Here is a 14041-nt window from a genome sequence, read left to right as displayed (position 1 = left end):
CACATATTTATGTTTGATGTAGTCTACAAGTCCTGCATCACATGACAACTTTGTTGTTTATAATAAACATTTTGTGCAGAATTTAAGAAATTGTCAGACTTACAATTCTGAAACCTGACATATATCTGAATACGAGTAAAAACAGCAAAACATACACCATATATATTTATAGTGAAAATACTAATTTATTGAAATTAAATGCTTTGCGTGTTTAATGTATACAACAACAGAAATTAAAATACATAAAACAATTTCCTGTCTATACAGATTGTCTTGTTCTTAATTAAGCCGTTGTGTTCGGTCTTTATGTATTTGTCCTTGAATGCATTAGCATTTATAACACAATGACCACAACATTAAACCATTTATAACACAATGACCACAACATTAAACCATTAAGGGTGAAAATGAACACCACTGACATCAGATAAAGTTAATATGGTAACACTTTACAATAAGATCTCATTAATCAACATTAGTTAAAACTATCAATATATTCCTACAGCATTTGTTGATGTTCACAGTGCATTAACTAATGTTAACATACACATTTTGATCTTAAAAATTTAAATGTTCAAATTAACATGAACTAAGGTTAATACATGGTTCAGGAGACTTTATCATTGTTAGTTCATGTGTATAGTAAAGTGTTACCATTAATATTCATAAGGGTGACTGAGTTTATTTAGTATGAATACTGAGATTTAGACGAAGACTTGAATGTGAAAATATTTATATAATGATTTGATATACATAAGCTATACAAACAGTCTCACCCCCATATATTTTATCATAAAAAAATTAGTATATTGAAAAAGAATATAAAAATAATTGAAAAAGAGTATAAATGTTTTGGTACATACATAACTTTCCTTTCTTTGCACATAATATCTTACACTTCACGATCATGTTCTGGACGCTTGTTGGTCACGGAGTAAAAAAGGCACTTGCGATGTAGATATAAGCTCACTGTAATTATGCATTTAAGTACTGGGTAATATTAAGTAACTACTATAGGGTAATGGTTAGGATGAGGGTCAGTTGCATGTAACATTATTTATAGTTATTACTATAGTAAGAACATGTAACAAGGACACCGTAACGAAGTGCCAGGTTAGGATCAGGGTTTGGTTTGCATGTAATTACGTATCATTTATAGTTATTACTATAGTAACAAGGACACTGTTACCAAACTCACAATTGCGAGTTATAAAGTCCAAATTGCAAAATGCAGTTTTTAATCCGTGCCGGAGACGCGCTTCCGCTTTAGCTGGTGAGTTAGTCAGTTTTCCCGTCTCTCCTGCTGTCTCTGTCCCAGTGAGCGCCGGAGAGCCGGTCCGTGTTTTCTCTCTCTCTGCTCCGCTTCACCGTGGCGCGAGCGACAGCTTCATCGAAACACATGCTGACGCCGCTGTTCCTCTTGCCCTCTCTCTCCGTCTCCCTGTGCAGATCTTTCCTCCGGTCCACCGCTCCGTCCCAGCTCCCCGGCCGCTCTCTCGGGCCCTCGTCCTCCGGCTTCTGCTCCGGCTTCTGCTCCGGCTTCTGCTCCGGCTTCTCCTCCGGCTTCTGCTCCGGCTTCTGCTCCGGCTTCTGCTCCGGCTTCTGCTCCGGCTTCTGCTCCGGCTTCTGCTCCGGCTTCTGCTCCGGCTTCTGCTCCGGCTTCTGCTCCGGCTTCTGCTCCGGCTTCTCCTCCTCGCTCGGCGGCTCCTCCGCTGCTCTATCCCCGCGCGGTCCGTCCGTCAGCGGCGTGTGTCGGTGCTCGAACTGCTGCCTGAGCGCGAAGGCCGTGAGCCGGGAGGGTTGAGGTTTGGGCGGGACGACGGGAACCAAGCGTTTGGGAGCCGTCGATGAGATGCTTTCGGTTTCTTCCCGCGGGATCTCTTCTGCTTCAGGATCATCTCTTCCTGCAACTGTCTCCTCAGTGTTTACCTCAACAACACCTTCGGTTTGTACCTTCACCTCCTCCTCAGTGTTTCGGTCAAGGCTTTCCACTGAATCTTGCTTTCTCTCATCTTCTCCTCCTTCTTCTTTTACAGATTTAACCTTTGGATGTCCCTCTTCTTCCTCACATTCTCCACTATTTCCCACTAACTCTTCCTTTCTTTCATCTTCTCCTTCTTTTACAGATTCAACCTTTGGATGTTCCTCCTCTTCCTCACATTTTCCACTATTTAATACTAAATCTTTTCTTTCATCTTGTTCTTTTACAAGTTCATCCTTTGAATGTTCCTCCTCTTCCTCACATTCTCCAATATTTTCCACTAAATCTTCCTTTCTTTCATCTTTTTCTCCTTTTACAGATTCAACCTTTGAATTTTCCTCTTCTTCCTCACATTCTCCACTATTTAACACTAAATATTTTCTTTCATCTTGTACTTTTACAAGTTCATCCTTTGAATGTTCCTCCTCTTCCTCACATTCTCCACTATTTCCCACTGAATCTTCCTTTATTTCATCCTGTTCTCCTTCTTTTACAAATTCAACCTTTGAATTTTCCTCTTCTTCATCCCATTTTCCACTATTTTTCATTATATATTCATTTCTCTCATCTTCTCCTTCTTTAACAGATTCAACCTTTGAATTTTCCTCTTCTTCCTCACATTTTTCAATATTTTCCACTAAATCTTCCTTTCTCTCATCCTGTTCTCCTTCTTTTACAGATTCAACCTTTGAATTTTCCTCTTTCTCCTCACTATTTCCCTCCAAATCTTCGTTCCTTTCAGTCGCGCTCACTTCTTCCTCATCTCTAGATTCTTCCACTGATCCAGTCCTTGCATCTTCCTCATCATCAGCACTCTTTCCTCCCTCGGTCTCTGTGTTGTTGATGCTGTTCTCACACTCTTCCTCACTCTTCTCATCCTCCATCTCTCGCTCGCTCATCATCGATGGTTGATCTTGAGGAGCCAGTGAGATGCTGTCGACAACAGTGAGCTCATTGATCATCACCTCACGGTTACCATGGTAACCGGCAACATCCGCACCTGGAAGCTCATTGGTCTCAGTTTTTTCGGGCTCTGGTGAAGAAGGTATCGAGTCCGGTCCGAAATATGTGTCCTCGTCACTGCCTTCATCTTCCCTTCTGTACACAAACAAAGGTGTAAAATATTACAGTAACACTTTATTTTACAGTGTCCTAGTTACCTATATTACATGTACTTACCATAGTAATAACAATAAATTATGCATAATTACATGCAACTATAATCCTAACCTAACCCTATAGTAAGTACATGTTGTTAAATAATATTACTCAGTACTAAAATATAATGATTACACTGTAACAACTAAAGTGTAACCAATATTACACAAGCACTACACATTTTATGTTGTTCCAACTCAACATAAAAAGTATTTGTATCTTGAAATGGAGACTAGCGGTTCAGATTATAAATGCATATGCTTCAGGTACTTACATCAACGTGTGTTTCTCATTCCCAGCATCCTCTTCTTTCTGGTTTTCATCCGTCTTTAATACACCAGAACTGAGATGAAGAGTGTTTTCACTATTGTCTGTCAATGTAGGCGCGGTGGGAATCACGTCTTCCGATTGGTCGGCATCTTTACTGTTCTCTGGAGGAAGTACGTTTTGCATCCCATCTAAGCATTCTGATTGGTTACTGCAGTGAACCGCTACATCGCTGCTCGTAGGAGCGTCAACGGGGGTTTCTGGACCCGACCAAGAGAGACCCTGAAAACACCGGCTGGATGGGAGACTGTGACAAAACATGTCCTCATATTCAGACCCTTTATCAGACTCCTCATCCTCATCCTCGTCAGCAGGGCTGTAGTCGTCGTCTGATGATAACGACAGAGCTGGTAGGAAGGGGCTGGACTTATAAGGCAAGCTGTGTGATTTCCCAGGAATAAGCCTGTGTGTGAACGATGGGCAGCTGATTTTGGCTGCCGGAGTTTCAGAGTCATTAGTGCAGTTTTGCAATGCGCATGAAACGGCCTGATTATCCTGGTTTTGATCTTCCTCTTCCTCGTATTCCATTTCAAAACAAGGGGCTTCGACTGAAAACTCAACCTGGCAAACAGAGAGAAAGCGATATATAATCATATAAATATCAAATATAAAAATCTGTAAATATATAATATGTGTGCGTAGTAATGTGAAAAAGAAAGGACACTTTTGAATTCCATGCTTTTACGTATCGGAGCATAATACAAATTATCTGGTCTTTAGCAGGTCTTAAAATTGGGTAAATACAACCTCAGATGAACAACAACACATGACATATCACACTTTGTCATTATTTATTTAACAAAAATAAAGCCAAAATGAAGAAGCCATGAGTGACAAACTGAGTCTTCCTGCTTCCATAGGGATATAGAGGGTAAGTAGCAGATTAAATAATCATCAGCAAGTGCGTTCACCTCTATAAAAGCAGAAGTTTTGCCAGTTTGCTGCTCTGGAGCCGTCAGGTGTGTGTTAAAACACAATGCCAAGAGGAAAGACATCAGAAATGATCTTAGAGAAGCAATTGTTGATGCAATCAATCTAAGGGTTATACGGGCATTTCCAAACACACTGAAATCCATCATCAACATTCAAGACAGTTGGCAATCTTCCCAGGAGTGGACTTACAAGCAAAAGAAATCGCAAAACACCCAAGAGCTACACTAGCGTGGGGTGCAGTGGTGTAAAGCGTGAGATGCAGTGGAGTAAAGAGTGGGGTGCAGTGGTGTAAAGAGTGGGGTGCAGTGGTGTAAAGCGTGAGATGCAGTGAAGTAAAGAGTGGGGTGCAGTGGTGTAAAGTGTGGGGTGCAGTGGTGTAAAGCGTAGGATGCAGTGGTGTAAAGCGTGGGATGCAGTGGAGTAAAGAGTGGGGTGCAGTGGTGTAAAGCGTGGGATGCAGTGGTGTAAAGAGTGGGGTGCAGTGGTGTAAAGCGTGAGATGCAGTGGTGTAAAGCGTGGGATGCAGTGGTGTAAAGCGTGGGGTGCAGTGGTGTAAAGCGTGAGATGCAGTGGTGTAAAGTGTGAGATGCAGTGGTGTAAAGTGTGAGATGCAGTGGTGTAAAGTGTGGGATGCAGTGGTGTAAAGCGTGGGATGCAGTGGTGTAAAGCGTGGGATGCAGTGGAGTAAAGAGTGGGATGCAGTGGGGTAAAGTGTGGGATGCAGTGGTGTAAAGCGTGGGATGCAGTGGTGTAAAGCGTGGGATGCAGTGGTGTAAAGCTTGGGATGCAGTGGTGTAAAGCGTGGGATGCAGTGGTTTAAAGTGTGGGATGCAGTGGTGTAAAGCGTGGGATGCAGTGGTGTAAAGCGTGGGATGCAGTGGTGTAAAGCGTGGGATGCAGTGGAGTAAAGTGTGGGATGCAGTGGTGTAAAGTGTGGGATGCAGTGGTGTAAAGCGTGGGATGCAGTGGTGTAAAGCGTGGGGTGCAGTGGTGTAAAGTGTGGGATGCAGTGGTGTAAAGCGTGGGATGCAGTGGTGTAAAGCGTGGGATGCAGTGGTGTAAAGCGTGGGGTGCAGTGTTGTAAAGAGTGGGATGCAGTGGTGTAAAGCGTGGGATGCAGTGGTGTAAAGCGTGGGGTGCAGTGGTGTAAAGCGTGGGATGCAGTGGAGTAAAGTGTTTGATGCAGTGGTGTAAAGCGTGGGGTGCAGTGGTGTAAAGCGTGGGGTGCAGTGGTGTAAAGAGTGGGATGCAGTGGTGTAAAGCGTGGGATGCAGTGGTGTAAAGCGTGGGGTGCAGTGGTGTAAAGAGTGGGATGCAGTCGTGTAAAGCGTGGGATGCAGTGTTGTAAAGCGTGGGGTGCAGTGGTGTAAAGCGTGGGATGCAGTGGAGTAAAGTGTGGGATGCAGTGGTGTAAAGCGTGGGGTGCAGTGGTGTAAAGCGTGGGGTGCAGTGGCGTAAAGAGTGGGATGCAGTGGTGTAAAGTGTGGGGTGCAGTGGTGTAAAGCGTGGGGTGCAGTGGTGTAAAGAGTGGGATGCAGTGGTGTAAAGAGTGGGATGCAGTGGTGTAAAGCGTGGGATGCAGTGGTGTAAAGCGTGGGATGCAGTGGTGTAAAGCGTGGGGTGCAGTGGTGTAAAGCGTGGGATGCAGTGGTGTAAAGCGTGGGATGCAGTGGAGTAAAGTGTGGGATGCAGTGGTGTAAAGCGTGGGATGCAGTGGTGTAAAGCGTGGGATGCAGTGGTGTAAAGCGTGGGGTGCAGTGGTGTAAAGCGTGGGGTGCAGTGGTGTAAAGTGTGGGATGCAGTGGTGTAAAGCGTGGGATGCAGTGGTGTAAAGCGTGGGATGCAGTGGTGTAAAGCGTGGGGTGCAGTGGTGTAAAGTGTGGGATGCAGTGGTGTAAAGCGTGGGATGCAGTGTTGTAAAGAGTGGGATGCAGTGGTGTAAAGCGTGGGATGCAGTGGTGTAAAGCGTGGGATGCAGTGGTGTAAAGCGTGGGATGCAGTGGTGTAAAGCGTGGGGTGCAGTGGAGTAAAGCGTGGGATGCAGTGGTGTAAAGCGTGGGATGCAGTGGTGTAAAGCGTGGGATGCAGTGGTGTAAAGCGTGGGGTGCAGTGGTGTAAAGTGTGGGATGCAGTGGTGTAAAGCGTGGGATGCAGTGTTGTAAAGAGTGGGATGCAGTGGTGTAAAGCGTGGGATGCAGTGGTGTAAAGCGTGGGGTGCAGTGGTGTAAAGCGTGGGATGCAGTGGTGTAAAGAGTGGGATGCAGTGGTGTAAAGAGTGGGATGCAGTGGTGTAAAGCGTGGGATGCAGTGGTGTAAAGCGTGGGGTGCAGTGGTGTAAAGCGTGGGATGCAGTGGTGTAAAGCGTGGGATGCAGTGGAGTAAAGCGTGGGATGCAGTGGAGTAAAGAGTGGGATGCAGTGGTGTAAAGAGTGGGATGCAGTCGTGTAAAGCGTGGGATGCAGTGTTGTAAAGAGTGGGATGCAGTGGTGTAAAGCGTGGGATGCAGTGGTGTAAAGCGTGGGGTGCAGTGGTGTAAAGCGTGGGATGCAGTGGTGTAAAGCGTGGGGTGCAGTGGTGTAAAGCGTGGGATGCAGTGGTGTAAAGCGTGGGATGCAGTGGAGTAAAGTGTGGGATGCAGTGGTGTAAAGAGTGGGATGCAGTGGTGTAAAGCGTGGGATGCAGTGGTGTAAAGCATGGGATGCAGTGGTGTAAAGCGTGGGATGCAGTGGTGTAAAGCGTGGGATGCAGTGGTGTAAAGCGTGGGATGCAGTGGAGTAAAGCGTGGGATGCAGTGGAGTAAAGAGTGGGATGCAGTGGTGTAAAGAGTGGGATGCAGTGGTGTAAAGCGTGGGATGCAGTGTTGTAAAGAGTGGGATGCAGTGGTGTAAAGCGTGGGATGCAGTGGTGTAAAGCGTGGGGTGCAGTGGTGTAAAGCGTGGGATGCAGTGGTGTAAAGCGTGGGGTGCAGTGGTGTAAAGCGTGGGATGCAGTGGTGTAAAGAGTGGGATGCAGTCGTGTAAAGCGTGGGATGCAGTGGTGTAAAGAGTGGGATGCAGTGGTGTAAAGCGTGGGATGCAGTGGTGTAAAGCGTGGGGTGCAGTGGTGTAAAGCGTGGGATGCAGTGGTGTAAAGCGTGGGATGCAGTGGAGTAAAGCGTGGGATGCAGTGGAGTAAAGAGTGGGATGCAGTGGTGTAAAGAGTGGGATGCAGTCGTGTAAAGCGTGGGATGCAGTGGTGTAAAGCGTGGGATGCAGTGGTGTAAAGCGTGGGGTGCAGTGGTGTAAAGCGTGGGATGCAGTGGTGTAAAGCGTGGGATGCAGTGGAGTAAAGTGTGGGATGCAGTGGTGTAAAGCGTGGGGTGCACTGGTGTAAAGCGTGGGGTGCAGTGGTGTAAAGAGTGGGATGCAGTGGTGTAAAGCGTGGGATGCAGTGGTGTAAAGCGTGGGATGCAGTGGTGTAAAGCGTGGGATGCAGTGGTGTAAAGCGTGGGATGCAGTGGTGTAAAGCGTGGGATGCAGTGGAGTAAAGTGTGGGATGCAGTGGAGTAAAGTGTGGGATGCAGTGGTGTAAAGCGTGGGGTGCACTGGTGTAAAGCGTGGGGTGCAGTGGTGTAAAGAGTGGGATGCAGTGGTGTAAAGCGTGGGATGCAGTGGTGTAAAGCGTAGGATGCAGTGGTGTAAAGCGTGGGGTGCAGTGGTGTAAAGCGTGGGATGCAGTGGTGTAAAGCGTGGGATGCAGTGGAGTAAAGTGTGGGATGCAGTGGTGTAAAGCGTGGGGTGCAGTGGTGTAAAGCGTGGGGTGCAGTGGTGTAAAGCGTGGGGTGCAGTGGAGTAAAGTGTGGGATGCAGTGGTGTAAAGCGTGGGGTGCAGTGGTGTAAAGCGTGGGGTGCAGTGGTGTAAAGCGTGGGGTGCAGTGGTGTAAAGCGTGGGGTGCAGTGGTGTAAAGTGTGGGATGCAGTGGTGTAAAGCGTGGGATGCAGTGGGATGCAGTGGTGTAAAGCGTGGGATGCAGTGGTGTAAAGCCACATGTATTTAAATCACATTCTTTTTTACAAAGATTCGATTTCTAAAGCTAAAACCACCTATTATTCTGGTTTAATCAGTTCAAGCGAAGGAAATTCAAAGGCACTTTTTTCACTCATTTCCAACTTCATAAAACCTCGGGATCCACTTCCTCCTCATTTGTATTCGTCTGATTTTTGTAATTCCATATTATCATTTTTTTCTTTCAAAATTGAACATATTCACCAGCACCTTATGTCTACTTCTGGTCTGAACTCATTTGCCCCAGTTTCCTTTGCTCCCACCTGTTTACTCTCAGCATTTACCCTACCTTCAGTAAATGAAATTAATGAACTCATTCTAAAATCCAAAATTTCAACCTGCAGATTAGATCCCCTTCCAACTGTGCTTGTGAAAGCTACTGTTTCTTTTCTGTCCCCCCTAATTACTAACATTATTCACTCTTCACTTACCACTGGAATTGTTCCTTCTTCTCTTAAAACAGCTTCTGTAACTCCCATTCTTAAAAAACCTGGTTTAGATCCCAACGACTACAATAATTTCCGGCCTATTTCAAATCTTCCATTCATCTCCAAAATTTTGGAAAAAATAGTTGCTGCTCAACTCCATACTCATCTTTCTTGCAATAATCTATATGAACAATTCCAGTCTGGTTTCCGTCCTTATCATAGCACGGAAACAGCATTACTTGAAATCACTAACAACCTTCTTCGAGCGTCTGACTCTGGCTTACTATCCATTCTTCTTCTGCTTGATTTGAGTGCGGCCTTCGATACTATTTCACACACCATCCTTTTGGACAGACTCTCCTCTATTGGAATTACTAGCACACCTCTTAACTGGTTTCATTCATATCTTTCAGGCCGCACTCAGTTTATTCAGTTAAAATCATTCACATCTCATTCTGTCCCTGTCACAACAGGTGTGCCCCAGGGCTCTGTTCTGGGGCCCTTACTGTTTATTATTTATCTTCTTCCCCTTGGTTACATCTTCCGTAAACATCAGATAAATTTTCATTGCTACGCAGATGACACCCAGCTCTATCTTTCAACTAAACCTAATTCCACACTTCCACCATCTTCCCTTACTAACTGCCTTCTTGACATAAAATCCTGGTTCACATCAAATTTCCTTAAATTAAATAGCAATAAAACGGAATTGCTTCTTTTAGGTACAAAATCAACATTAAACAAACTCCATAATTTTTCCATTTTCATTGATAACTCCTTCATTTCCCCCTCCCCTCAGGTTAAGAGTTTGGGTGTCATCTTTGATAGCACCCTGTCTTTTACATCTCATGTTAACAATGTTACCTGGTCTGCTTACTACCATCTTCGTAATATCAACCGTTTGCGTCCTTGCCTCACGCCTCACTCCACTGCCATTCTTGTTCACAGCTTAGTCACCTCCCGTTTAGATTATTGTAATTCCCTTTTGTTTGGCCTCCCACACAAAACTCTTCATAAACTTCAACTGGTCCAAAACTCAGCTGCTCGTATCATTACTCGCACCCCTTCTATTCATCACATCACTCCTATCTTACAACAGCTGCATTGGCTCCCTATTATTTATCGTATCAACTACAAAATACTTATCCTTACTTTTAAAGTCATTCATAATCTGGCCCCTTCATATCTTTTTGATCTCCTCCATATACCCACACACACGCGTACTCTTAGATCCTCTTCTTTTATTCATTTCACCGTTCCCCGTGTCCGCCTTGTTACTATGGGGAGTAGAGCTTTCAGTTTCTCTGCTCCTCAGCTCTGGAATTCGCTTCCACCGGACCTCCGTAATATTGATTCTCTCTCACTTTTCAAATCCAAACTCAAAACTCATCTGTTTAGAATAGCTTATTCCCTTTGACCACAACTGCACTATATTTTAATTGTATTGTATCTCATTGTTTTTTAAATTTTGTTATTGTTGTTGATGATGATGTAAGGTGACCTTGAGTGTCAAGAAAGGCGCCTATAAATAAAATGTATAATAATAATAATAATAATAAAGCGTGGGGTGCAGTGGTGTAAAGCGTGGGGTGCAGTGGTGTAAAGCGTGGGGTGCAGTGGTGTAAAGCGTGGGGTGCAGTGGTGTAAAGCGTGGGGTGCAGTGGTGTAAAGCGTGGGGTGCAGTGGTGTAAAGCGTGGGATGCAGTGGTGTAAAGAGTGGGGTGCAGTGGTGTAAAGCGTGGGGTGCAGTGGTGTAAAGTGTGGGATGCAGTGGTGTAAAGCGTGGGATGCAGTGGTGTAAAGCGTGGGGTGCAGTGGTGTAAAGTGTGGGATGCAGTTGTGTGCAATTCCCATAAACACACTCCTAAACCTAATGGAAAGCCATCCCAGAAGAGTTGAAGCTGTTATAGCTGCAAAGGGCGGAGCTACTCCATATTAAACCCTACAGATTAAGAATGGGATGTCTTTAAATTTCAGGTGCATGTAAAGGCAGATGTCCCAAAACTTTTTCGCAATACAGTGTAATTCTAATTTTGCTAATATTTAAGAAAGAAATTCTAATTTAGCTTTTCAGTCATTTTGACAGCACTACTCAAGAGTCAAATGTGAGGCCGACCGTCCGACAGCTAAAGCTTGGCTGAAAGTGGGTCATGCAACAGGACAATGATCCCAAGAACACTAAAAAAATCTATAACGGCTGAGAAAGAATGTGTTGCACAGGCCCAGACAATCTGAGGTTGTATTTACTTAAATTTAAGACCTGCAAAAGACCAGATGATTTTTATTATGTTCTGATACGTAAAACCACAGAATTCAATGGAGAACAGCTGTGCTGCTCATGTAGACAGCAGACGCTCACTAGAGAGTGGACAAGCAGCAATGAGACGTATACACACCTGGTTTGAAGCACAGTTGTCCATCGAGTCCAGGAACCCAAACGCCTCCTGTAGATCCATCGGAAGGTCCTGGTCTGGAAACTCCATGTCCTCGTAGAAGCGTGGACTGACCGGCTCTGGGAGGAGGTTTCCTCTCATCTCTGTGGGAAAAAAAACATTCACATCTACCATCATGTTCTATCACACACTATTTCATGTAATGAGGAGTCAACATCTCGTTTCTATTTGGAAATTATTTAAAGGGCACCTATTATGCAAAATTCACTTTTACATGGTGTTTGAACATAAATGTGTGTTGGCAGTGTGTATCCACCCAGTGCTTTTTATTTAATCCCCATGAATCATAAGCAGTGTCTCAGAACAAGCCGTTTTCAGATTCGGGGCAATTACGTACTTTTGCACACGCCCCGTCCACGACTGTTGACGGACACTGCAGTTTCAGCATAGACCCACTCCTAGTGAGCTGTACACAGCCCCCGCCCATGACTGTTGACTGACACTGTTGTATTAGCATAGCTCCGCCCTGAGTTAGCTGTACACAGGCCCCACCCATGACTGTTGACTGACACTGTTATATTAGCATAGCTGCGCCCTGAGTTATCTGTACACAGGCCCCGTCCATGACTGTTGATTGACACTGCTGTATTAGCCTAGACCCGCCCTGAGTGAGCTGTACACAGGCCCCGCCCATGACTGTTGACTGACACTGTTATATTAGCATAGCTGCGCCCTGAGTTATCTGTACACAGGCCCCGTCCATGACTGTTGATTGACACTGCTGTATTAGCCTAGACCCGCCCTGAGTGAGCTGTACACAGGCCCCGCCCATGACTGTTGACTGACACTGCTGTATTAGCCTAGACCCGCCCTGAGTGAGCTGTACACAGGCCCCGCCCATGACTGTTGACTGACACTGTTGTATTAGCCTAGACCCGCCCTGAGTGAGCTGTACACAGGCCCCGCCCATGACTGTTGACTGACACTGCTGTATTAGCCTAGACCCGCCCTGAGTGAGCTGTACACAGGCCCCGCCTATGACTGTTGACTGACACTGTTGTATTAGCATAGCTCCGCCCTGAGTTAGCTGTACACAGGCCCCACCCATGACTGTTGACTGACACTGTTATATTAGCATAGCTGCGCCCTGAGTTATCTGTACACAGGCCCCGTCCATGACTGTTGATTGACACTGCTGTATTAGCCTAGACCCGCCCTGAGTGAGCTGTACACAGGCCCCGCCCATGACTGTTGACTGACACTGCTGTATTAGCCTAGACCCGCCCTGAGTGAGCTGTACACAGGCCCCGCCCATGACTGTTGACTGACACTGCTGTATTAGCCTAGACCCGCCCTGAGTGAGCTGTACACAGGCCCCGCCCATGACTGTTGACTGACACTGTTGTATTAGCATAGCTCCGCCCTGAGTTAGCTGTACACAGGCCCCACCCATGACTGTTGACTGACACTGTTATATTAGCATAGCTGCGCCCTGAGTTATCTGTACACAGGCCCCGTCCATGACTGTTGATTGACACTGCTGTATTAGCCTAGACCTGCCCTGAGTGAGCTGTACACAGGCCCCGCCCATGACTGTTGACTGACACTGCTGTATTAGCCTAGACCCGCCCTGAGTGAGCTGTACACAGGCCCCGCCCATGACTGTTGACTGACACTGTCGTATTAGCCTAGACCCGCCCTGAGTGAGCTGTACACAGGCCCCGCCCATGACTGTTGACTGACACTGTCGTATTAACCTAGCTCCGCCCTGAGTGAGCTTTACACAGTCCCCGCCCATGACTGTTGACTGACACTGTCGTATTAACCTAGCTCCGCCCTGAGTGAGCTTTACACAGTCCCCGCCCATGACTGTTGACTGACACTGTCGTATTAACCTAGCTCCGCCCTGAGTGAGCTGTACACAGGCCCCGCCCATGACTGTTGACTGACACTGTCGTATTAGCCTAGACCCGCCCTGAGTGAGCTTTACAAAGGCCCCGCCCATGACTGTTGACTGACAGTCGTATTAGCCTAGACCCGCCCTGAGTGAGCTTTACACAGGCCCCGCCCATGACTGTTGACTGACACTGTCGTATTAACCTAGCTCCGCCCTGAGTGAGCTTTACACAGGCCCCGCCCATGACTGTTGACTGACAGTCGTATTAGCCTAGACCCGCCCTGAGTGAGCTGTACACAGGCCCCGCCCATGACTGTTGACTGACACTGTCGTATTAACCTAGCTCCGCCCTGAGTGAGCTGTACACAGGCCCCGCCCATGACTGTTGACTGACACTGTCGTATTAGCCTAGACCCGCCCTGAGTGAGCTTTACACAGGCCCCGCCCATGACTGTTGACTGACAGTCGTATTAGCCTAGACCCGCCCTGAGTGAGCTGTACACAGGCCCCGCCCATGACTGTTGACTGACACTGTCGTATTAACCTAGCTCCGCCCTGAGTGAGCTGTACACAGGCCCCGCCCATGACTGTTGACTGACACTGTCGTATTAGCATAGCTCCGCCCTGAGTGAGCTGTTCACAGTCTGCCAGTGTTTCGACGCCGGAGCAGCTGTAGATAAGAATGTCTCCTAAGCGATTGAGCTGTTTTGTTATAAGATGTAAGAATGAACATAGCAGTCTTCACTTTAAGGGACTTGATTTAAAAAAACTGAGGAAGAACAATATTTTGCATTGTCTTAATTTACTATAAAAACACTGCAAAACTAAATTGTGAAATCAATTCAGTGGCTGATAATCAGAATATTACCCATGTAATCCT

The 14041-nt window shown here is 46.3% G+C and overlaps 1 protein-coding gene across 2 annotated transcripts in view; it reads right to left on the bottom strand.

The window, feature by feature from the left end:
• Nucleotides 1-174: 174 nt before the first annotated feature.
• The window catches only part of LOC306998711 (uncharacterized protein), a 28361-nt gene continuing 14494 nt past the window's right edge, over nucleotides 175-14041 (bottom strand). The window contains exons 12-15 of one of the 2 annotated variants that reach the window (XM_079612977.1): nucleotides 14030-14041; nucleotides 11268-11407; nucleotides 3414-4027; nucleotides 175-3079 (exon numbers count right to left, since the gene is read on the bottom strand). The exon at nucleotides 14030-14041 is cut by the window's right edge and continues 490 nt beyond it. In XM_079612977.1, the coding sequence (XP_079469103.1) occupies nucleotides 1279-3079; nucleotides 3414-4027; nucleotides 11268-11407; nucleotides 14030-14041 (2567 nt within the window). In that variant the 3' untranslated portion in view covers nucleotides 175-1278. The remainder of the gene's footprint in view (nucleotides 3080-3413; nucleotides 4028-11267; nucleotides 11408-14029) is intronic. The other variant, XM_079612978.1, reaches the window with a different exon arrangement.

The sequence above is a fragment of the Phoxinus phoxinus genome (assembly GCF_949152265.1).
Source record: "Phoxinus phoxinus genome assembly, chromosome: 5".
Classification (NCBI taxonomy): domain Eukaryota; kingdom Metazoa; phylum Chordata; class Actinopteri; order Cypriniformes; family Leuciscidae; genus Phoxinus; species Phoxinus phoxinus.
Note: the sequence above shows the minus strand (reverse complement) of the source record. Positions and strands in the feature narration are given on the sequence as shown.